Source organism: Dendropsophus ebraccatus, chromosome 9 (genome assembly GCF_027789765.1).
Source record: "Dendropsophus ebraccatus isolate aDenEbr1 chromosome 9, aDenEbr1.pat, whole genome shotgun sequence".
Lineage (NCBI taxonomy): Eukaryota > Metazoa > Chordata > Amphibia > Anura > Hylidae > Dendropsophus > Dendropsophus ebraccatus.
The window spans coordinates 16,493,130-16,519,161 of record NC_091462.1 but is presented as its reverse complement, the minus strand read 5'-3'; the positions used below and the strand labels follow the sequence as shown (position 1 = coordinate 16,519,161).

Below are 26,032 nucleotides of genomic sequence, written 5' to 3'. Positions count from 1 at the left end.
ATCTGTCAAAGTCATTTTGTAAGAAAGGTTTAGGAAGTGTCAGGAATAATGAATCTGTACTTTACCGATACATTCAGGTCCTGGACTTTCTCACACAGCTATGAACTGTTGAAATGAAGGTCACTCACTTTGTGGATGTGCTTTCAGAATAAGTGCTAAGATAACAAATTTGTGTTAAGTCCTGCCCTCCCGTGTCATTATATTAATAAATGTCAAGTGTTTTAGTTGCAAAAAAAAAAAAAAAAGACAGAAAGACCTTTCGAGAAATGTTCTCCTTTACGGTAATAATATCCGGGAACCTGATACCTTCCGTCAGGAACGGTTACACTTGTATCTGAAGCAAAGCCGAGCGGATGCTATTAAAATCCTGGCAGGATATAGTAAATTAAACATCTGTTTGTGTTAATGCAAGAAAATAGCTTTAAAAGGGATGCCAAGGTATAAACGACTCTAAGGTACGAAGAACTCAGCTATAATGGACGTAGCATCATCATTTTCAGTAAAAATTCTGTAAAATACGTGTTACACTACACAATATTATGGATTTGGAGAAAGTGGTGTATCCAACGTTCCACCAGCTAGAAAAAAAATGTTTTTTAAAACAATATTTCCAGTTTTATTCTAGACTGTAAGGGGGGGGGGGGGGGGAGATGCTGCTGCAGAATGGAATGTTTTCCTTAGTTGCTGTGTCACGCTATGAGAAAGGAAGGGAGAGGTGGGAGATGCAGTTACCCCAATGAATGCCTTCCCTAGTGCCTGTGTCATACCATTAGAGGGGAAGTGATAGGAGGGAGATGCAGCTGCAGAACTCAATGTCTTCCTTTGTGCCCTTGTCATGATATGAGAGGGGAAATGAGAGGAGGAAGATGCAGCTGCAGAACTGAATGTATTCCTTCGTGCCTGTGTCATGCTATGAGAGGGGAAATGTGAGAGGAGGGAAATGCAGCTGCAGAACTATATGTCTTCCTTTGTGCCTGTGTCATTCTATGAGAGGGTAAGTAAGAGGAGGGAGATGCAGCTGCACAACTGAATGTGTCATGCCATGAGAAAGGAAGGAGGGTCAATTGTGTTACTTTCTCTCGGCCTCAATCAATGTGAATACCTTTTTGAATACCAATGTGAATACCTACAGTACATTGCTATATTGTGGAATTTATTTGAATCTAAATGCAGCAATTCCTATGAAGCTCTTTATGTATCAGGGCCTTGCTTAAAAAATTCTAATGACTGTGCCAGGGATCTTGTAGTGCACAGTATATTCTTTATTCAGGTGGGTTACTAACTGGAAAGCTACTCTATTAAGCCTCCTGCACTTAACCATAGTGGTTTTGCTAAATTCACAACTATGGCTCTGTGGTGCATCCATATTCCAGTAGAATCCATGGATTGGGGGGGGGGGGGGTAAATGTGTGAATAGCACCACAGAATCAAGACCTAGCATGGATCAGGAAAACTTTGTGCATGGGGTTATTTAAATCAATGTGTTGTATACTAACCATATAGTTATTGTGGGTAGAATGTTGACTATTTAGCATGGCCATTGTCATGATCATATTGACTATCAATAGAGCTAATCTGTGAAGAAAAACAAATTTTCAGCCCAAAATTTCCTTGACAATAAGCTTCTGATTTCTGTAAATCCTGACCATGAAAATATGAATTCAATTTGCTCTTGGCTCTTTCAATTTGGCAGCTAATTTTTTTTTAGGATTTTTGGCACAATTAAGATTAAATGGAGATATTATGAATAAAATATTACAAGACTTCCTAAGGTTGTTTAACAGCACGAGGTGATCTAATTTTTTTCTGTGGTGTTTACTTGACAGATGTGGGCTCTGTGGAAGGTCTGGCTTATCACCGAGCCTGGGATACTCTCTACTGGACAAGTTCCACTACCTCATCCATCACGCGCCATACCGTGGACCAGAGTCGGAGAGGGGCCTTCAACAGACAGGCTGTTATCACCATGTCTGAAGATGACCACCCCCATGTCCTAGCACTCGATGAATGCCAAAAGTATGCAAATGATTTCCGATCTTGTGTAATTTATGTCTTACAACTTTAGCTCAAGTGCTTGATTCTTTTCGCAAACAGATGTTTCTCCAGATACAGGAGCCATTTAAAGGATATTTACACTTAACCTTTTCCTGGAGAATGCATATTTATAGCAGTTGGCCAATTAACATCTGCCAGGAGTTGAAGAAGGCCGGTTATTTACGCCTCTTAAGCCTTATGCCTTCTTCCCTACTTCTGTCTTGTATCCAGACTTTGAATTGACCTTGTATAATGTGCTGCAAGACCGAGAAAGATGTTTGCTTGAAATACATGAAGAATGATAAAAATGTACCAGACTGTTAGAATAGTTGTTTGTAGATGTAAAAAAAAAAAAAGAAAAAGAAAAAGTTTTCGCCACACTTATTTCTTAACCTAAAGTTGTTTAAAGAAAAAGGAAAGAAAAGTTGATCCTTTATTGTAACCAAACAAAATTAACAGATTTACTGTACAAGAACTGAAAATAACTGCTATAATACTGCCTCATATATAAAAGAAAAGAACTACTATAATACTACCACCTATATACATGAATATAACTACTATAATGCAATACAGGAGAGAAAAAAAGCACTGCACCTCGCACCTATGGCTGACACTAGTGCCTCTCGGCTGCATAAAAAAACATCAGAATTTTGTGTATGAATTGATCAAGCCACACTGCCCCATGTACCGCGTGCAGCCATAGGTGTGAGGTGCAGTGCTTGTTTCTCTCCTGTATTGCATAACTACTATAATACTGCCCCTATATACAAGAATAAAACTACTATAATACTGTCCCCTATATACAAAAATATAACTACTATACTACTGCCCCCTATATACAAGAATATAACTACTATAATACTGCTCCTATATACAAAAATATAACTACTATAATACTGCCCCCTATATACAAGAATATAACTACTATAATACTGCTCCTATATACAGCAATATACTACTATAATACTGCTCCTATATACAAGAATATAACTTCTATAATATTGCTCCTATATACAAGAATATAACTACTATAATATGGCTGCTATATAAAAGAATATTACTACTGTAATACTGCCCCCTATATACAAGAATATAACTACTATAATACTGCTCCTATATACAGGAATATAACTACTATAATATGGCTGTTATATAAAAGAATATAACTACTATAATACTGCTCCTATATACAAGAATATAACTACTACTATAATACTGCTCCTATATACAAGAATATAACTACTATAATGCGGTTCAGGGAAGAAAAAGAGTGCTGCACCTCACACCTATGGCTGATACTAGTGCCCCTAGGCTAAATAAAAAACACATCAGAATTTTGTGTATGAATTGATCAAGCCATTTTGCCCCATGTACCATCGTGCAGGTATCTGATACACATGGGTCCCTACACTAAGTCCACATCGTGCCAGTCAGTGGCCACCAACCCCGCAGGCATGCACAGTCAGGGAACGGGGGCCATGGGATGGCCCTGCGACCCCCATGCCACAGGACCAGACCCAAAAACACCACACCAGAACCCGGCCAGCACCGCCGGCGGAGAAGGTCGCCCCCAAACAGCACAAGTCTGGATGAGGTATTGCGCTCACCATAGCTGCTGCAGGCAGAATGGGAAAAGACAGGAGGGATTAAAACCATGTGCACTCAGGTGTCTCCTGCTAATTGCGGTCATGTGGGTCTCACCAGGAGGAGTGCAAAACACGGAGAAAAGAGAGAAACAAAATGCGGTTCAGGGAAGAAAAAGAGTGCTGCACCTCACATCTATGGCTGATACTAGTGCCCCTAGGCTAAATAAAAAACACATCAGAATTTTGTGTATGAATTGATCAAGCCATACTGCCCCATGTACCATCGTGCAGGTATCTGATACACATGGGTCCCTACACTAAGTCCACACCGTGCCAGTCAGTGGCCACCAACCCCGCAGGCGTGCACAGTCAGGGAACGGGGGCCATGGGACGGCCCTGCGACCCCCATGCCACAGGACCAGACCCAAAAACACCACACCAGAACCCGGCCAGCACCTCGGGCAGAGAAGGTCGCCCCCAAACAGCACAAGTCTGGATGTGCAGCCATTTCTGTCTTTTTGGCTTGTGCATATTTTATGTATTCTGTCCCTTTTTTCATTGTGGCTAGCACTCGTGCTTTGTAAGACCCATGTGATCCAAATTAGCAGGAAGCACCTGTGTACATAAGGGGAGGATCTCCTAGTATTCTCCCATTCTACCTGCAGAGGAATGGAGAGAGGTAAGAGCTTGTTCACACTTGTGTTGCTTGGCGTCCACTTTTTCCGCCGGTGGCGCCTGCAGGGTCTGGGGGGGCCCTTTAGGGTCTGGTCCTGTGACAATGGGGTTGCAGGGCCATTCCGTGGCCCCCCTTCTCTGCTTGCGCATGCTTTGCGGGGATTGTGGTGGCTGACCGGCACAGTGATGTTGTTTGGTTAGGGACTCATGTGTATCAGAAGACCTGCAGGTGGTACATGAGGCAATATGGTTTGGCCAAATTATATACTAACTTCTGATGTTGGTTTTAAATGTAGCTGAATAAGCTTTCGTGTAAGCCATGGGTGCGATGTGCAGCCATTTCTGTCTTTTTGGCTTGTGCATAACTACTATAATACTGCTCCTATATACAGGAATATAACTACTATAATTCTGACCCTATATACAAGAATATAACTACTATAATTCTGACCCTATATACAAGAATATAACTACTATAATACTGCTCCTATATACAAGAATATAGCTACTATAATGTGCAATGGAGAAAGAGGAATCCGCACTCACCGGTAAGCAGAGAAAGCAGGTTTATTGATCCATACACCAGAGGCTAAGGCTGGGAGGGGGAAGGTGTTACGCAGGTGTGCTCCTTACAGCAACAATTGTTTCTCGCCTACTCGGCGCTTCGTCTGGTTGCTCACAGCCAGACGAAGCGCCGAGTAGGCGAGAAACAATTGTTGCTGTAAGGAGCACACCTGCGTAACACCTTCCCCCTCCCAGCCTTAGCCTCTGGTGTATGGATCAATAAACCTGCTTTCTCTGCTTACCGGTGAGTGCGGATTCCTCTTTCTCCATTGCACATTTCGATTTATCTCCTATGTTTCCAGCACCCTGGTTTATAAGGTTTACCTACATTCATTGTTGACTGCATTGATTCGGTCCTCGGTTCTATTCAAGTGTTGATATCAGCTGGTGCCGGCTGAACTCCTCTCACCTACCATAGCTACTATAATACTGCTCCTATATACAAGAATATAACTACTATAATACTGCTCCTATATACAAGAATATAACTACTATAATACTGCTCCTATATACAAGAATATAACTACTATAATACTGCCTCCTATATACAGGAATATAACTACTATAATACTGCTCCTATATACAAGAATATAACTACTATAATACTGCTCCTATATACAGGAATATAACTACTATAATACTTCTCCTATATACAAGAATATAACTACTATAATACTGCTCCTATATACAAGAATATAACTACTATAATACTGCTCCTATATACAAGAATATAACTACTATAATACTGTTCCTATATACAAAATTATAACTACTTTAATACTGCTCCTATATACAGGAATATAACTACTATAATACTGCTCCTATATACAAAATTATAACTACTTTAATACTGCTCCTATATACAGGAATATAACTACTATAATACTGCTCCTATATACAAGAATATAACTACTATAATACTGTTCCTATATACAAGAATATAACTACTATAATACTGCTCCTATATACAGGAATATAACTACTATAATACTGCTCCTATATACAAGAATATAACTACTATAATACTGCTCCTATATACAAGAATATAACTACTGTAATACTGCTCCCTATTTACAAGAATATAACTACTATAATACTGCTCCTATATACAAGAATATAACTACTGTAATACTGCTCCTATATACAAGAATATAACTACTATAATACTGCTCCTATATACAAGAATATAACTACTATAATACTGCTCCTATATACAAGAATATAACTACTATAATACTGCTCCTATATACAAGAATATAACTACTATAATACTGCTCCTATATATAAGAATATAACTACTGTAATACTGCTCCTATATACAAGAATATAACTACTATAATACTGCTCCTATATACAAGAATATAACTACTATAATACTTCTATATACAAGAATATAACTACTATAATACTGCCTCCTATATACAAGAATATAACTACTATAATACTGCTCCTATATACAGGAATATAACTACTACAATACTGCTCCTATATACAAGAATATAACTACTATAATACTGCTCCTATATACAGGAATATAACTACTACAATACTGCTCCTATATACAAGAATATAACTACTATAATACTGCTCCTATATACAAGAATATAACTACTACAATACTGCTCCTATATACAAGAATATAACTACTGTAATACTGCTCCTATATACAAGAATATAATTACTATAATACTGCTCCTATATACAGGGATATAACTACTATAATACTGCTCCTATATACAAGAATATAACTACTATAATACTGCCCCTATATACAAGAATATAACTACTATAATACTGCTCCTAAATATAAGAATATACTACTATAATACTGCTCCTATATACAAGAATATATCTACTATAATACTGCTCCTATATACAGGGATATAACTACTATAATACTGCTCCTATATACAGGGATATAACTACTATAATACTGCCCCTATATACAAGAATATAACTACTATAATACTGCTCCTAAATATAAGAATATACTACTATAATACTGCTCCTATATACAAGAATATAACTACTATAATACTGCTCCCTATGAATAAGAATATTCTTGCTGCTATAATTCTTTTTCTTATGGAATTTAGTTTGAAGTAGAATTTTCAACCATTAGTGGATTCACAGTCTCTACATATGTACAGCCCTTTGCTCTGTTTCCAGTTACGGCCATACACATATATATCCATGCTATATCATCTTTCATTCTATACAGAGCACTCAGATGTGTATATTTATTGTACAGTCAATGTGATTACCACGAGGGACAAGGAACTGTGAAAAGGATGAATATCCGGGGGAGGTCTCCAAGGAATTCATGTAGAATCAATTTGGGTTTTCCAGTCGCCATGTCAGCTCTTTTGTGCTATTAGTTTAAAGCCTAATGATCCGTTGTCACTTTTATCATGTACAGAGGAGCCATGTGTTTGTCAAAGACTAATCATGTCAATCCATTCAAGCAAAACATCTCTTCATTTAGTCTAATGTTATTCCTGACAGTAAAACAAATGTGAAGTTTAAGGGTCATTCATTATGCAACATACAGTGCAGCGCTCTATATACCCACGAGGACCCAGCAAATAACTCCGCTCGCAATGTCCCAGCGAGAAAATCATAAATAAGGAATGATTCAAGCGAAATTCTAAATTTTTAAAATAGAGCTGTCAGTGATCAACGTATATGTCAGAGGCTAGCGATTCTATAGGAAATGGCACCTCTGGGGCCTGAAGATCAGTCAGGGAAGTCACTAGCATATAATGAAGCCTATCCTTTATAAACATGATGTGGCTGTCCCAATGGCTAGAACTAACAGAAAAAAAACAACTTTTCTTAATAGGCATTTTTTTTTAAAACCAATTTTTAAATATGTTATTGAGACTTTCTGAATTAAAGGAGTAGTTCACCATTTTTTTCTCTTTAAAGTGACTCTGTACCCACAATCTGACCCCCCCCCCCCAAATCACTTGTACCTTCAGATAGTTGCTTTTAATCCAAGATCTGTCCTGCAGTCCGTTTGGCAGGTGATGCAGACACGGGAGTATCTGTGCCCTAACTTTGCACCACCCCTCTGTCCCTCCTCCCCGCTCTCCTCATCATTAGGAATGCTCCAGGCAGATTGCCTCCTATTCCCCACCTGTGGCAGCCCGGCACATGGGCTGGATCATTAAGACATCTGTGCAATGTTCAAACAGAAGTAAATGTTTCAGTGGCATTCCTAATGATGAAGAGGGTGGGGAGGAGGGACGGAGGGGGTGGTGCAAAGTTAGGGCACAGATTTGCCCGTAGGCTGCAATTTTAAAAGTAATTTTTTAGGACAATAACTGCATCACCTGCCAAACGGACCCCAGGACAGATCTTGGATTAAAAGCAGTTATCTGAAGGTACAAGTGGTTTAGAGAAGGGGGGGTCAAATTGTGGGTACAGAGTCACTTTAAAATCAAGTGATCCCAGCAAGCGCCAAAGATTTGTAATTTACTTTAAAAAAAAAAAAAAAAAAAAGAATTCTTCCAGTACTTATGAGCTGCTGTATGTCCTGCAGAAAGTGTTGGATTCTTTCCAGTCTGACACAGTGTTCTCTGCTGCCACCTCTGTCCATGTCAGGAAGTGTCCATAGAAGTAGAAAATCCCCACAGAATACCTCTCCTGCTTTCCACACTGGAAAGAATATCACTTCCTGTAGGACATATAGCAGCTGATAAGTACTGGGATATTGAGACTTGAGATTTTTAATAGAAGAAAATTACAAATCACTGGCACTCTCTGGCACCAGTTGATTTGATATATATATTTAAAGGGATATTCTCATATCAAGATGTTGTCTTTTCATTGGATAGGAGATAACAAGGTGATCAATGGGGATCTGATCACCTTGACACCAGATGATCTTCATTTCTGATGAATTGGGATGCAGGCGCATCAGTGTTATCCCGCATCCCAATTCACTGCTGCACACAATGGAGCGTGCGGCCGCTAATCGAGTAGTAACTGACATGTCAGTTTTTCGTGTGGCCGATTAGAATCTCAGCTGGAGCGTATACAATGTTTATATGTTCCGTCTGGGATTCCATTCATGCACATACAAGGTATGTTTTGTATAAATCACGGACATTGTTGCAAATTTCAACTAGGGCCGTGATTTCTACCAAACATACGTTGTGTGAACATGGCCTAATAAGTAATGCTTGTAACTTCATGAGTCAGACACCTGTGCCTCGGCCCAAAGATTATAGCAGAAATAAAAACATAGATCTAACAACTTAAAGAGAGTTCTCTGCTTTAAGGCCCGATTACACAAAGCGATTATTGGCCGTATTTGGCCGTTTAATGACCATTATGGCTGATAATCTCTTTGTGTAATAAAAGGCAATGATCATTCGACATGCACAATATCGGCTAATCGTTGTCTTTCAACACGTTGAAATACAAACAATTATTATAGTTATGGTCTGCTGCTGCTATCGCTCAGTGTAATAGGACCAGCTCCAGGGGCGTAGCTAGGATTCATGGGGCCCCATAGCAAAAAACTGTATGGGCCCCCCCCTCCCCTACACACACACACGCACACACACACATATATATATATATATATATATATATATATATATATATATATATATATATATATATATTCGGTGATGTGGCCAAAATAAAAATTCTCTTGTGGCAGAGGCAGAATCCTATGGTTATATACATAGGTGCAGGTGCAGACTACCTTTTGCTTAACCCTTTATTTACTGCAGTGTGTAAGTTACCCAGTGTTCTCTTACATGCTGCAACACAAAAAGGGTTAATACAGAAGACAATTAGCTCTCTACTTCCACTCCTGCACTGATAACCTCTGACCTCTTTTCTCTGAGTTCCTGCAGAGGTCAGGGGTTATCAGAGTAGTCAGGCAGAGATAATTGTCTTCTGTATTAACCCTTTTTTGTTTTGCAGCATGTTAGAGAACACTGAGTCACGTACACACTGCAGTAAATAATGGGTTAAGCAAAAGGACACAGAAGGCTCTTATCTTCCCTGGGCCCCCTCCCTCCACAGGCCCCATAGCAACTGCCTTCCCTGCCTCTATGGTAGCTACGCCACTGACCAGCGCTATATCCTGTGCTCTCCTCAGACGATCCATTTAGTGTAATAGTGCCAACAGAGAGTGGAGAACGAGGAACAAGCAAGCGCTGACCTGACAGGTCGGCTATCGCTTGCTCCTGGTGATTGCCCCATGTAATAGGGTCTTTGGATAAATGGCAAGGGTCCATAACTGATGAGCCGATGACAACGTACCCGCTCCTATTAGGATCAGTGATCAGCTGTTATCCTGGCAGTATGTGTTTGATTTCATTGCAGCACTTCCAGAGGTAAAATGGTGCATTACACTTTGCCCGTTCAGATTATTATGTTTGTGTAGCAGAGGACAAAAGTTTTTGCCCCAGGAAAGGAAAACCTTGGGTAGGTAAAAGTCAGGCTAGACAACCCAAAACTTAGTCTGATGTAAGTGTTACAACTTTCATGAATTGGTGATTGCGATTCCTGAACACGTTTTACATTTTTGATGAATACAAATAAGTTAAAAATAGTTCACATATAATTTTGGTAAAAATTTCAGTAATTTTTGCCTCCACATGCTCCTCTCTTTTATTGCCCTCCTAATAAGCACAGCTCATGCTTCCCCTGTATTTCCATTTTATAAGTCTGTGTAAAATAATTATATCTGAACTGAATCAGTAATTTCCAAATCACATTAAAATGCTCCTCTATTTCTCATTCTCAGTTTAATGTTTTGGACTAACTGGAATGAACAACACCCAAGTATCATGAGGTCCACCCTTTCTGGGAAGAATGCCCAGGTCATTGTAAGCACGGACATTGTTACTCCGAATGGTCTGACCATTGATCACACGGCTGAGAAGCTCTACTACTCTGACGGCAGCCTGGGAAAGATAGAGAGATGCGAATACGATGGATCATACAGATTTGTAAGTAGAAAATGTAAAGGGGAAATTGTCTTCTATAGATGCAGCTTCTATTTACTGGAACTCTAGTTCAAATATTTGTTTATTTGTGCATTTATTTTTTATTGACATTATTTAATGGGGGTCTTCCATAGGAGGGACATACAGTAAAAAAAAAAAAATGTCAATGTCTTTATTGAGAACTGTGACCTTTTTCGTGTCCATTTAGGGCCAAAGCTATAACCCCCCTCCCCCCCCAAAAAAAAAAAAAAAAAAAAGAAAAACTTCTGCTACATACTATATGAAAGTATAGTGTAAGGGCCTGTTCACGCTGCACAAAACAGGTGGAAATTCCAAGCGGAATCTGGGCCTAAACCTGCCTAATGTTATGTATAGGGCGCCTTTGCCCTCCTTACAGAAGAGCGGAGAGTGGAGGAGCCCTATACATAACATTGAGACACTGAGGCAGGCAAAATTCTGAATGGAGTCCACAGCTGGGATTCCGCTTGGAATTTTCGCCTGTTTTCAGCAGTGTCAACGGGCCCTTACTCTATACTTTTGTATAGTATGTAGCAGAAGTTTCTGTTCTAATAAGTTGTCTAAGCAGTCATGAGACATACTAATGAATCACAAGGGGAGGGGACTGCTGGAAATTTTGCTCTGTAAAGTAGTAGTTTGAATTGTTTTTTAGTGTTTTTTTCTCTTTATTTAGACATATTTGTATCTCTTTTAGATAACGTGTCACTGTTGTTACAAAAAACTTTTGACATGCTATAGAGACATGTCGTGGTGGAAAGGTTCACACTACTTGCAAATGATATGCCAAGAGCCTCATTATTTTTACGGAGATTTTTTTTCCCCTCTTTTAGGGGGGGCTGCTTTTAGCGTTTCTTATATCTGTATTGGACGTATGTCTTGCCATTGGCAGTGAGTGTACCATGTCCCCACGTTAATATGTCCTCAGAGACATGGCCCTACTCTAGCATTTTCATAATAGCAATGGCCTCTCCTGGGCTAACAATAAGCCTACATACTGGACGGTTGGGATTTCAAAATTCTCTATTTATAGCATCCACAGGACATGAGTGGACTGTAAGCCAACAGAAAGTAGCCCCCCCCCCCACACACACACACACACCGAGGGGAGTATGTATGTTAAGCACTTGCACCTGTAGGTTGCTGTTACACTTTTTTTTTTTTTTTTTTTCTGTATATTAGCCACATGCGTCGTGCAACCTAGAATGTGAACAGAGGCATTGGAGCGCTGCCAATTTTGTTTTTTTTTTTTCATGCCTGTGACATGTCAAAAGTTTTTTCTAATGAACAGGGCACTTTAAATTTTAGAGATTGTTTTAAAATATAATTTTGTAGCGCAATACATTTCAAATACATTCGAATACATTTCCTTATGGAAATTGCCAAAAATATCCTGCAGTAATTTGGACTAGTAGCCATATCACTAGCTTTTATAGGTGACCTTGCATAACATTGACCTAAATATATTTGGGTCAAAGCTTAGAGAAGCCTCTACACAGGTTATTCAAACATCAGTTACAGACATTTCGGACATCTAGTGACATTCCCAGTATGTAATCATCACACATCCCACTCATAAAGAACATTACAACTATTTTTTTTCTTAGCCCCGGGTGAGTTTTGATTATTTAAACCTCAAGGTCATTCCAGGGCTCACGAGTTCTAACACATGTTCATTGTATCAGATGATTTCTCATTGGACAATAATGTCCATAAGGCACTTACATACCATACAGCTACATTACTGATAAAACATCATTATTGTGAGAAATCGTCTGTTTTTCTGTAGGCCATCGGTTTCTCTGTTTGCTGCGTATTTCATATTTTCTTTTGTGCTGAATTGGAAGCATCAACAGCTTAGTTATTTTCTGTTTGTATTTTATCAATTTCAAAATGTAAAAATAAATTATTTAAAAAAAATAAATAATCCCCCTGAATGGGTTTTTCCCCATCTGATACAGCTAGGCCATATTATTAAGATATGCCATTACTTTATGACTGGGGTTCAACTGCCGGGACCCCCATCAATCTCGAGAGGGAAGGTACAAGGTTCATTGTTGCACCCCCTTCAAAGGTTTCATGGGACGATGCTGGTACTTACCACCCTATAAAATGATGTTATTGTGTTATTCCAGAGAGATAGCCCACATGGATCATACAATTTTCCTGTAAAAATTAGTTGGGTCTACTTGCTGTGCTGGCTCCAGGACCTAGTTGACCTAGTGGTTTTCTGGAGGTTGATTCTCTGGAAGAATATGTGGGGACTGAGGTAAAACACACTGCAGATCAGGCAGTTTTCAGGAGTAATCTCTCTCTCTCTCTCTTTTTTTTTTAAATATATTTTCCTTATGCCAAATACATTTATAGATATCAAACACCACTGCGTAATAAAAACACTGTTATGAGAAGGAATAGTCAAATTTAATATTTAATAAAGTCCATTGACCATCTGGGGGTACCTGTCATAGCCATTGCTCCTCTAGAGTTACCAGAGCTGCTCTCACAGTTTAGCATTGGCATGAAGATCCACGTCCACACATCTGTGATGTTTTGAAGCTGGTGTGCAGGGCATGTCCCTAGTGGATACATGTATATTTAAGGGTGAGACGTTTTTATTGTTCGTATGCCAGAGGAAGGCTCGGTATGATCTGTGAGCTGTGGGGGAGATTTATCAAACTGGTGTAAAGTAGAATCGTCTTAGTTGCCCCTAGCAACCAATCAGATTCCACCTTTCATTCCGCACAGATTCTTTTAAAAATGAGAGGTGGAATTTGATTGGTTGCTAGGGGCAACTGAGCCAATTCCACTTTACACCAGTTTGATAAAACTCCCCCATTGTGTCTCTTTACAATCAAAAACTATTTATAGATGGAAGACCCTCTGTGTTTTCCGTGACATTGGTTCACATGGACACAGTTTTCTTCTTGGAGATATTTTTCGTCACCTGTGCTTGCCTATAAGAGGAATGTTCTTACCTACTCACCCGGTTCAAGTGAACTATTGCTACATTGTCCACGCTGCAAATCATCCAGTGGTGTACCTCTGCTAGTAGCATCTGGCCCTTTTTAAGCTTGTCCATAGGAGGAACGTACTTACCTACTTACCTGGTCCAAGTGACCTATTGCTACATTGTCCACGCCATGGAATCCTTTGGTGGTGTACCTTTAAGAGACGTATCTGATCTTTAAAGTGTCACTGTCTTTATAACTTTCAAAATCTAGATTAACAGTAGATGTGAAATAAAGCAAGTTTTCATTATACATTCATTATTTTTTTGTTGTTGTTATCATGCTGTAAAAACAAAGCTGAACTTACCAGAAATCTTTGTCAAGTCTCCTGAAGGCAGCTATATAACAGCTATACTTACCAGAAATCCAGGTCCAGTCTCCTGAAGGCAGATTTTCCGACTTGTGCTGGTTGAAAAAAGAAAAAAAACAGACTAAGCACAAGAATTCCGGCCATACAGAGAGTAACCGCTCAATGTGTCCGACAGTCACATGACTACATTTTCTCTAAGAGCGCTCAGATAGCCTGGAAAACACAGGACTTCCTGTTTTCTGACTTTCTTGCTTTTTGAGAAAAAAAAAAAACTGTCAGAAAAAAGGAAGTGCCGTGTTTTCCATGATAACTAAAAAAGAAATACTGAATGTAAATTGCAAACCAACCTAGATGAATGTGTTTCAATTGGAACCTGTTCACACTATGTATTTGTTGGAATATACTGTATTACACTTGGAAGCACGCTTTACCTTTTTCTTGTAGATTACTCTGTGTATAGGCATATATATATATATATATATATATATATATATATATATATGTCAATAAGCAGGTGGAAGGAAGAGGGAGCTGCACGGCTTGCAGCCCATTCTCCTGCATACCAGGAGAACGGCTGAACAAAACGATGTAAGTAATACATTGTTCTTTTCAACATTTCTGTCTCACTTAGGGCAGGATAAACCTAATGACAGATTCCCTTTAAGTGAATCAAATATCCAACATTTTTCTGTTTCTTTCGTTTTTTGAAAGGGAAAAAAGTTGTTTTCTTTCTCTTCCCAGACATTTTTTTTTCTTTTTATACCACTTATTTAAACTTTTATGTGTATAGAAAGAAAAAAAAGAAAAAGAAAGAAATACAGTTGTATTATTCTTTTATGCAGCTGCTTGTGACAACTCTCATTGGCACATCTCCCAACTCAGACCTGCCACTGCCAAGAACAAGGCTTAGAGCAAAATGTCATAGTCTTTTCTGAAAAACAAAAAAACTATGAATAACTATGAAAAGCCGCCTTTACTCTGAAAGATACAGGGGTCGGTTCAGCTGCAAAAGTATATGAAGAATAGATTTTAACACTGCCTTTTGATTGCATGCTTGTGTGTATGCAAAAAATCTCCGATGTTTTTGCTTCTTGAGCGACACAATTCAGTACCTGAAAAAAGACCAAAAAAAAGGGTCATTTTTTGTATCACAATATCCTTGGACCAAGTATTCTTGTTCACAGTGGCGCCTGTGCTCGTTCACGGCATAACGTGTTTGTGACCTGTAATTGCAGAAAAACAATTTATCTCCAGCGGTGTCTAATTGCGCTATTCACATACGGCGTTGTTTATTAAGGTTGGGCACCTCGATGCTTTGTACTTTTCACAACTCCAATCTGCCACTTATTAGAAATGTCTACTGACCCTGAACTAGAAGGGAATATATAAATATATGTTTGTTAGAGAGTTGAAGATGTAATAATAATAAAAAAAATCAATAAAAACAAGATTGATATTTTTTCCCCCTTGTTAAACTATTATACAATGGTATGTGCAAGTGTGTGAACAATACGTTTAAAGGGATTATCTGTGGTTTAAAGTTGATAGCTTATTTCTATCAATAATAGATCAACAGCACCTGAAACTCAATCAACTGTTTAAGGTGGTTCAGGAATAGGACATGGCTGCAATACTCAGCACAGCCACTAGGAGTACGGACTATTATCAGCGTAGGCCATTGGTTTTAAAAGCACAGATAACCTCTTTGGATAATGTATTTAGATGACCCACATGCTGTTTTTTAGCTAATTGGTTATTGAATATGTTCCTTATACGCTGACCAACCATTTGCAATATGTGTTAGAATTTGTTTCGCATGCATGTCAAATGTATAAAATATGTACACTGCAGGGTGTTCAGAACAGCACTGATGGTTAGATAGAGCCGATAGAAGTGCTCTCCTGAGCTCTTCACTCCTTAGCTCTCGGCAGTCTCCAAATTTCTGTTGAAGATGGGCTCTATAAACTTAAAATGGAGACTGTCTCTTACTGCGAGATGGAAAAGACGGTGAGTGAGGAGTAGAGTGCCTGGCTGGCTCTATCTTATGACCGGCGTTGCTCTGAATACTAATATCCCAACTGATCAAAACTTTTGACACTTTAAAGGGGGACTATCAGCAGGTTAGACTAATCTAACCTGCTCATATGTCCCTTCTGCAGAGGAGACGCCAAAGACGAAGGTATGTCTCGTATCTTTCTCTTCAGCGCCGCTGCGGTGCAGTCAGTCTTTTGTTCCACGGTCTGTTGAGACCATTAGGAACACTGGGGCACCTGCTAGGAGTAATCCCCGCCGCCATAACGCCGGTCCACTCCTGGACGGCCTGTCCCTTTCTAATGATAATGAATGTAGCATACCAGCTGGGGCGGGCCGAATCGGTGCTATGGAGTCTAACCGGAATATGGAGCAAAAGACTAAGGGGGAGATTTGTCAAACTGGTGTAAAGTAGAATTGTCTTAGTGGCCCCTAGCAACCAATAAGATTACACCTTTAATTTTTTTAAAGAATCTGTGAGGAATGAAAAGTGGAATCTGATTGGTTACTAGGGGCCACTAAGACAATTCTACTTTACACCAGTTTGATAACTGGGCCCCCCCCCCCCCCCAAGTGCACTGGAACGGCACCGAGGAGGAAGGTAAGAGACATACCTTTTTTCTTTGTGTCTCTTGTGCAGTAGGGACATTGTAGCAGGTTAGATTCATCAAACCTGCTGATAGTTCCCCTTTAAGTGTTAGTACTAATGTAATGTGTTAAAAAAAAAAAAAAAAAAAACAATTTGCTAGAGATTGTGTTTATAGTACATCTAGTTTTTGCATGGTATTTGAATTTTCCAAAATTTTTGTTAACTACTTCTCTTCACTTGGGGTTTTGTCCGTTGGGGTATGTATTTATTTATTTATTTATTTTTACAAATAACAAAGGACTCAGTAATAACTTTAATGCTGATCCTGTTACTTGCTAACTCTAACTACCAGCATGAGCCTAACCCAAATAATTCCTGTGTTTTTGTCTAATACATCACAGGAGGCAGTTTTCTCTCATATCTGGGCCCCTGTTATGCAGTTACAATAGAAAACTTCATAATAATAAAGATGCCAAATTGGCCTGGTCAACCCAAAGCATAACCATAGGCATCCATGATCAATGAAACCATGACTGGGGCCCGCTATAGATATCTGTGCTACAATGGAAATCTTAACCGAGGCTTTATATATATATATCATATATGAGGATGATTGAAACAAAAAGTTCTGTGGTCAATTTTGTCTCCATTTTTAATTAAAACGTTAGCAGTAACTTTTTTTTTTAGGAAATCAAATATTTATTTCTCCATTTAATTTATCTATCTCTTTATATTGGTCAGTACTCATTCCCTGCAATCGTGAGCAATCTTTAAAAACCTTTATAAATGACAAGGGGCTTAACTCTTCTTTTATGCGTCTAGGTCCCTGATTTATCGCTATAGTTTAAGAAAATTCTTCGACGAGAAGCATCAGGGTTTTCTTCGCTTCCATTCATATTACGTGCAAATATTGTAGTTTAACAAGACTATTCATGTGTTTAATATTTTCATCAAATACAGGCTATTTCCTTTATTACTCTCTTTTATAGATGACTGCCGTTACCGTAAAACACAGCGCCACAAAGTCATAATCCAGCTCATATTGATTAAAATGTAATAATTGCCCAGGAATTTCTCACTTTATAGTGCCGTGTAAAATTGTCTTATGAGTGTAACTTAATATTTTATTCGATATTTAACTGCAAAGTTATTTCATAGTAGTTTTCGGTAAAACATTTTTTCCATCGGATAGAATTTTCCATGTGAGAAAGTATAAAAACAATTTTTTTGTTTTTTTTTTGTATCATTCATTTAAATGCATCATATCTCACTAAACTTTTAAATTTGTAAGTATTTTATTTTTTTTTTACTTTTTGAACACACGAAAGCCTGGGAGCGCTGCATTTAAACACATTTAGTGTATTGATTTTTATTTTCCCTCAATTACTCACCAGTCGCAGTCCAATCGGCTGTAAAAATACAAAATAGGAAACGTTGGTCCTATTAGGAAGAGTCCAGATGAAAACAGCAAGAGCTTTTCTCTTGTCCATCTCCAATTGCATCTAAGCTTCTTTACACCAGATAAAATAAGGATAATAAAAAAGTCAAGGAGCATTATAAATAATAACTATAATAAAAGCAATCATAGGAATAATATATTAGTGTAATAAGTAGAGATGAGAGAACTTACAGTAAATTTGGGTTTCTGCAAACCCAATGTGCAGTTGAGTCCCTGTGGCTGGAGACGATGGATGCAGCACTGGGTACAGATATAGCCATAGGACATAGGCTGTATTTATGCTTAGGCTGTATTTCTCCATCTTCTCTAGCCACTGGTAGTTAAATCCTTAGCAATTCGGTTCACAGGAACCCAAACTTATTGAAAGTTTATCTCTATTACTAATGGTATTTTAGCCTTTCCTAGCCAAACTGAGATTGTTTATAGAGCGGACAGGAGCTGTAGATGTAGTATAGACTCAAAGAGATAATCTAATCTTTGGCTATGTTCACATTTGTAAACAAATGTAGGTTTAACTGTATGCTTATATATACCACAGTGTGCCTATGCTGGATCTGTTGCATTAAATGGATTGAACTTAGTCTAATAGTGACTAGGCTTGATCGAACAGCGGAAAAAGCTAGGTTCGATCGAACTCGAACCTAGCCAAACCTTCTGCAATTGATTGCTAATGCCTTGACGGTCCGTGCAGAAGAAGGAGACATCCCGGGGACCACCTGGAATTCCGGCATACAGCCTAGGTAATACGCTGTCCCAAGGATGTCTCCTCCTTCCACAAGGACCGTCAAGACATCGGGAATCAAATGCTGAAGGACCGACTAGGTTTGAGTTCGATTGAACCTATCTTTTTTCACTTTTCGATCAAGCCTAATAGTGATTACTTGGGTAATTGAGTAATTAAGTCTCGGCAAAAAATTGTATACTCTAACAAATGTAGTTACTATTAGACTATGCCCAGTCCATTAATTAATGGATCCAGTAGGGGTAGGCTTTTCTATATGTTGGCATACCACTTTTCTGTGTGTTTTTTTAAGGTATAGTGTTTAAGGCAGGGGTCCTCAACTGGCGGACCGCGGTCCAAACCCGGACCGCGGCGGCCAGCTGTCCGGACCCCGGCTGCCGCACTGCTCCCTGCACAGTAAGTATCTATGAGCGCTCGTAACGAGCGCTCATAGATACCGAGCGGCAGCAGCACTGACAGAAAGGAAGCCATTGGCTCTTTCCCTGTCAGTCACCTCTCAATGGCCGCAGCGGTCACTAGAGGCCGCGCTCCCCCTCTGGTGTCGGCGTTGTGACGTTCCTGCGCCGGCAGGGAGAGCGGCCTCTAGTGACCGCTGCAGTGCGGCCACAGGAGAAGAAGAGGACGCGTAGGACTTAGGTGAGTAAAGTGCTTTTTTTTTTTTTTTTTAATGCTATATGGGAGGGGGGAGCGCACAGGGGGGCTATATACAGGGGGGGAGCGTACAGGGGGAGAACCCACAGGGGGCTATATACATGGGGAGAGCCCACAGGGGGCTATATACAGGGGGAGAGCCCACAGGGGGGGCTATATACAATGGGACAGCGCACGGGGGGCTATATACAGGGGGAGAGAGAGCACAGGGGGGCTATATACAGGGGAAGAGCCCACAGGGTGCTATATACAGGGGGAGAGAGCCCACAGGGGGGCTATATACAGGGGTAGAGCCCACAGGGGGGCTATAACAGGGGGAGAGCCCACAGGGGGGCTATATACAGGGGGAGAGCCCACAGAGGGGGCTATATACAATGGGACAGCGCACGGGGGGCTATATACAGGGGGAGAGAGCACAGGGGGGCTATATACAGGGGGAGATAGCACAGGGGAGCTATATACTACAGGGGGAGAGAGCACAGGGGGAGAAAGCACAGGTGGGGCTATATACAGGGGGAGAGAGCACAGGAGGCTATATACAGGGGGAGAGAGCACAGGGGGGCTATATACTGGGGGAGAGTATACTGGGGGCTATATACAGAGGGAGAGAGCACAGGGGGGCTATATACAGGGGGAGATAGCACAGGGGAGCTATATACTACAGGGGGAGAGAGCACAGGGGGAGAAAGCACAGGTGGGGCTATATACAGGGGGAGAGAGCACAGGGGGGCTATATACAGGGGGAGAGAGCACAGGGGGCTATATACTGGGGGAGAGAGCACAGGGGGCTATATACAGGGGGAGAGAGAACAGGGGGGCTATATACAGGGGGAGAAAGCACAGGGGGGCTATATACAGGGGGAGAGGGGGGAGAAAGCACAGGGGGGGGCTATATACTGGGAGAGAGCACAGGGGGGCTATATACTGGGAGAGAGCACAGGGGGGGCTATATACAGGGGGAGAGAGCACAGGGGAGCTATATACTGGGAGAGAGCACAGGGGGGGCTATATACAGGGGGAGAGAGCACAGGGGGGCTATATACAGGGGGAGAGAGCACAGGGGGGATATATACAGGGGGAGAGAGCACAGGGGGGCTATATACTACTGGGGGAGAGAGTGCACAAGGGGGCTATATACTACTAGGGCAGTCAACCCCTGTGTACCTAATTTCAAAGGGCTGGTGAGAGAGAAAATGACAGTTTTCCCACTAATAAGCATCAATTCTGTATGTAAATAGTTGAACAACGTTTGTGAAAAGTAACAAAACACGTTTCCTACTGATGTTCAGCTCGGACCTTCACCTGACAATAGACCCCGGTAAGTGGACCTTCACTAAAAGTTGTTGAGTACCCCTGGTTTAAGGTATAGGGGTTTTTAGATGTGAACTTGGTCCCAGGCCCAGGCCTTAGTTGGATTTTACTCTAATTGAGGATAACTTTACCTATCAGAAAAACCAAGTCTGTAGACAACTGTTTCCCAATTCCTAGTTTCTGCTTCTCCACAAAAGCACATGACTCAACAAAAAGACAAAAGGGAAAAAAATATATAAAGTAGTCATAAGATGGCCAGAAAAGTTTGGGTCCCTCCCAGCAGTGGTATCAATCCCCAACAAACATAAGACATATTCCATGGCATATATGACCATTGCAATCCAACCAGGAATATATTGGCGTGCCATTTTGACAGTTCTCTGACCTAATTATGCCTGAGAGACAAAAAATTATGGTGTGAATAAGACCTAACCCACTAAGTTGTAAATTCCTAAGTTTCCTCTTCGTTACAAACTTTAAGCAGGACCCTCCCATAAAACAAATTGGAAATGCTGACTGGACAGTAAAAACTGGAGATTTTTATCTGGCACCTTTTGATTTATTGTTATAAGGGTAATGCTATTTATCCATGCATCTTATAAATTTTTTAAAATTGGCTTCAAGTTGTCATATTACTATATAACACCAGCGTGAGGTTTTTGTAAATGTTGTGAAGAAAACTGCTTCATTTGAAGCATTCGACTACAAACATCTCCCGAGCTGTCTGTTCCTCCACAGAGCTGGTTCATACTCATAACTTTGACATTTTGTTCAATAACTCAACTACATCTGTTCTTATCCTTAGGTATCACTGTGTTTCCACATATCAAGGGAATCACGACTTGTTTTAGTGAACACAAAGTCATATTATTACAGCCTTTGGGGCTTGTATGAAATCAGCACAAATGGGAAATTTAGATGCATTCCTTATGTTCATGCTGATTGTGCCAGGCTAGGATTTTTTTATATGAGCTCTTGGGTTGTATTTCTCTATGATCCACAAACAATATCTTCTCCTGCATCGAATCCAAGTTACTTTATACTTCTATCTGATAGAGATGAGTCTTAGGGCTGGGTAGTCCCATCTGGAGAACCATCCCTCTATCATCCCATTGCAGACATTCATTACATTTAGCACAGATTGCTGGTGAATCTGTGGCCTGCTACACATTATCCGTGTTCTCTTGGAATAAAAATGATAAATATACAAAACAATGATTACTAATTGTACAAGGATGTGTGCCTTACAGCAGAAGCCCATGTATCAGATTTAGAGAGGGTTATCCTGAGATTAATACTTATCACTTATCCCACCGATCACAAGACTTGAGGTCCCTTGTCCCACAAGTACATAAAGTGGTAGCACATATGCTTGATTGTCTTTCCATTCTTTCACCATAGGGTACTTAGCAGTCTCCAGCAGTCTTCAGTGAAGTATCCAGCCCCCCACCCCATCTGTATTCTTCCCCTGTGAATTTAATCCCATTTTCTATACCTTTTTGTGACACTAGTTTAGGGACATGTAAGTCCACGAGAACCCTTGATGCTGGTTCAGTAAAAATAGATCTAAGCATCCACTTCAGTCATTCAGGGAACAAAGGATCCTTGTATCCATGATCAGTGGTGGTCCCAGTTGTTGGATGTACAATGATCAGGTATCCATTACCGTGAACAAGTAGTTTTGGAACCTATTTCCCATGAATACAGGGGTCTTCATTTACACGGATAAGCTCAATCTACTGCAATAGGAATTGTGCTTTCTAGCAGGTTCACACTTTGGGTAACAGAAAGGGTTGCAGGGTACCCTATTTTAGGTTGTACATCCGGTGTGTTTTTTCCATATCAAACATAATTAATTTTAGGCTGCTTGATAAGCTAAAAAAATAAAATAAAAATAAACTTTACTGAATACAGAGCCCTATTTCACTCTTAAACATCCTATAGTTTTCACTATGAGCCGTGTTGTGGGAACAATAGTGTTTACCCAGTGGTGCTTAGAAAGACACATTAACTTCTGCCTCATGTAAATGCAAAAAGGGAAGACTCCATCATTGTGTATGTAAAAGATATTGGGATAAATTAAACACATATACATTCTCTTTACAAATATGCTTTAACCAAAGTACTGCCACCATGCGCTTGGATGACTGCCCAGCACTGCATAGCATTTAGATATTTGGGCCAATAGCCTTGAGCCATAATTGTTTAGACTGTAGAGGGCACTGTGACCTGCATTCAGCAGATAGGCATTGGAGTTGGAGGAGAATGATGCCGAGCCGCCGACTCACCAGTGTAGCAGAGAGTGGCTCCTGCTATACTCACAGTTAGCACATGGAGTGACGAACTCTTCAGGAATATATCGTTTAAAATGGGGGGTATAATAGCGGCTCCTGCTATAATGACTGTATTGGCAACAGGGATGGCAACTGTTTTGTTACCACACAACAGATCAGCACTATGACTGCATAATATATCAACATTGGACGCTTTTCGAACAAGGTTATTGTCTTGAGACAAGAACTTTGCCTTTAAGTGGATGTATTTTTTATAAAGGTCACCATCTGTCCTAGTACATACTATTTACTTGTATGCCATAAAGATAGAATTTGGGGCCCTTGAAGAGAAAGAGCCCTGCCCTATGTGGTTCTCTTGCCCCTGGGTCGAAACTATGTAAGGTTTCTCTTGTAGCCAAATAGTGAGATGGAGTTATTGAACTGAAGGCTCATAAAAAGCAATGGACAATACACACCATAATTTTCCGTTATGGGGAAGGGGGGTGCAAACACTTTCCAAAATAAAAAATAAGAAACATGAGGCCCCCTGACGAATGGTACTGTGCCGTATTAGTTGGCTAATGTTCCAAATCTTATCTTGACGTCAAGTGAATGGGGTTGAGTCTAGTGTTGTGTGAGCATGAACAGTCAAACATAGTGTGCAATCGAACATTGGGGTGTAGATTTAGCACCTTGTGGTGCTCGGGTGGCCATATGCCTCCAATAACTGAAAGGCATTCCGATTTTTGTATATTTCGAGCAGGAGGGAAATGGTCAAATGCTCAAGTGTCCGATTGATTTTAGTGGGGTTCATGTCAAGCACATGAGCATTGAAAATTCTTGACTCAGTTAACGAGCCATCGAGCATTTAATTGCTCGGTCATCACTAGTCGTTAGAGATGAGCGAACCTGGAGCATGCTCGAGTCGATCTGAACCCGAACTTTCGGCATTTGGTTAGCGGGGGCTGATGGACTTGGATAAAGCCCTAAGGCTATGTGGAAATCATGGATATAGTCATTGGCTGTATCCATGTTTTCCAGACAACCTTAGAGCTTTATCCAAGTTCAGCAGCCCCAGCTAATCAAATGACGAACGTTTGGGCACGGATCGACTCAAACCCGAACCCGGTTCGCTCATCTTTACTAGTTGTACTTTCTTCTCAGTGTTAGCATTGGTATTATTTCAGAAATAACTGAGAAGAACCAAGCCCCTCCATCACTATATTTTTTTGGAATTGGTGAGACTCCTGAGGTTAGCCCCTCCAGACGCCCCTTTCATACAGTAAGATCTTTATTAAAATGTAAATGTCATTGCTTAATATTGTCCTACAAAACAGATGGCTCTATTAAAGGTGTCTCATGATGGATGTCTGTTTCCTCGTAATAATTATTCGGGGACGTGCCCAACATTTACAAAGATTTTGTAATGCCCTAACTGAAATTAAAACCTAATCCGCACCTGCATTTTAATGTTGGATTTAGAGAAATTCATAAGCCTAGTCCCTGGCATCCATTAAAGTAATATGAAGTTAGACTGGCACATTTTCTATGTACATAATACAGTATTTGTGGGGGTGAACTGTGCAAGTACTGTCACAGCCAGCCTTTGTTCTGCCATCTGGAAGGTGACAACTTGCTGAAACTTCATGACTCAACTTAAATTAAACTGAATAGTATTTTCATGGGATAAATATATACCTGTCTAACATTAAAAAAGCTGTGAATGGTTCTCCCTCCCAGTTATGAAAAATAAAGAATGGAGTTCTACATAAATTTTAACCTAAGGTATCATCATATTCCTATTCAAGAAAGAAAAATATTCAATTCTTGATTTTCTTCTTCTTCTTCCTCTTTTTTTTTGCCTGAAAAGAGTCTTGCGGAAAATAACAAGATGCATAATACCAAATCCCTTGCAATCGATGTAAAATCCAGCTTGCTGTCCCAATGTGACCTGCAGTCATTATAAAGTCATTACATAGGATCTGGGTTTGCAGCTCCCTATTCTGATATGATTACATTTTACCATATTGACAAATTCAGAGTAGACGCTAGGTCCTCCTATTACTGGGGTACAAGTTCTATACCCACTCCATTGGTGATCAAACCTTTATGGTAGAAAAAAACGTCATGAAAAAATTTACTATGTAGCTTTGTAGCCGCCACTTCTCCTTTTCAGCCATACTATAGGGAATGGGAATGTGCACTGATCTCCTTTTCTCCCGGTGGACACTATAACAGGAGCTTCACTATGAAGAAAACATGCAGCCGCAGTTCCTTGATGGAGTTCACAGAGAGATACAGCCCATGCCACGGTTGATGCTCATATTTTGCCCACTCATTCCTATGCACGTGCGTGAGAAGTAGATGGTGGGGGCACACAGGAGAAGATTGACTTCTATCTGTCAATCTTAAAACATAGGCATTTACTAGCTGACAGTGGGCTGTAGATAAGCAGTAAGGAGGATGATCCTTGCTGGTAATTAGCAGCCCAGGAGAACTCCCTGAGGGTTCAATCCCCAATTTGAAGATTATTTCCAAAACAAATATAAGCATAGGAAAGAAACCTAAGGAGTAAGGGTAAGAAGCTCCATTGTACACTTACATTACACAATAAAAGCTACCGACAGGTTCTCTTCAAAGAAGAAACTAGAGAGATAAGACACCCAGGAAAGTATCCAATGAAACGCCGAATGTTTGGGTTTGGACAATGCTGTGGAACCCAAACATTTTGACGGGTTGCTCAACACTACTCTACAATACAGATGAGCAAACTTACAGTAAGTTTGGTTTTATCCAAATCCGAACTCAT

The 26,032-nt window shown here is 40.1% G+C and overlaps 1 protein-coding gene across 1 annotated transcript in view; it reads left to right on the top strand.

Annotated features, from left to right (window-relative positions):
• Positions 1-26,032, top strand: part of LRP1B (LDL receptor related protein 1B) — a 631,601-nt gene that overhangs the window by 390,189 nt on the left and 215,380 nt on the right. The window contains exons 40-41 of the mRNA XM_069982660.1: positions 1,827-2,016; positions 10,633-10,837. Coding sequence (XP_069838761.1) covers positions 1,827-2,016; positions 10,633-10,837 — 395 coding nt within the window. The remainder of the gene's footprint in view (positions 1-1,826; positions 2,017-10,632; positions 10,838-26,032) is intronic.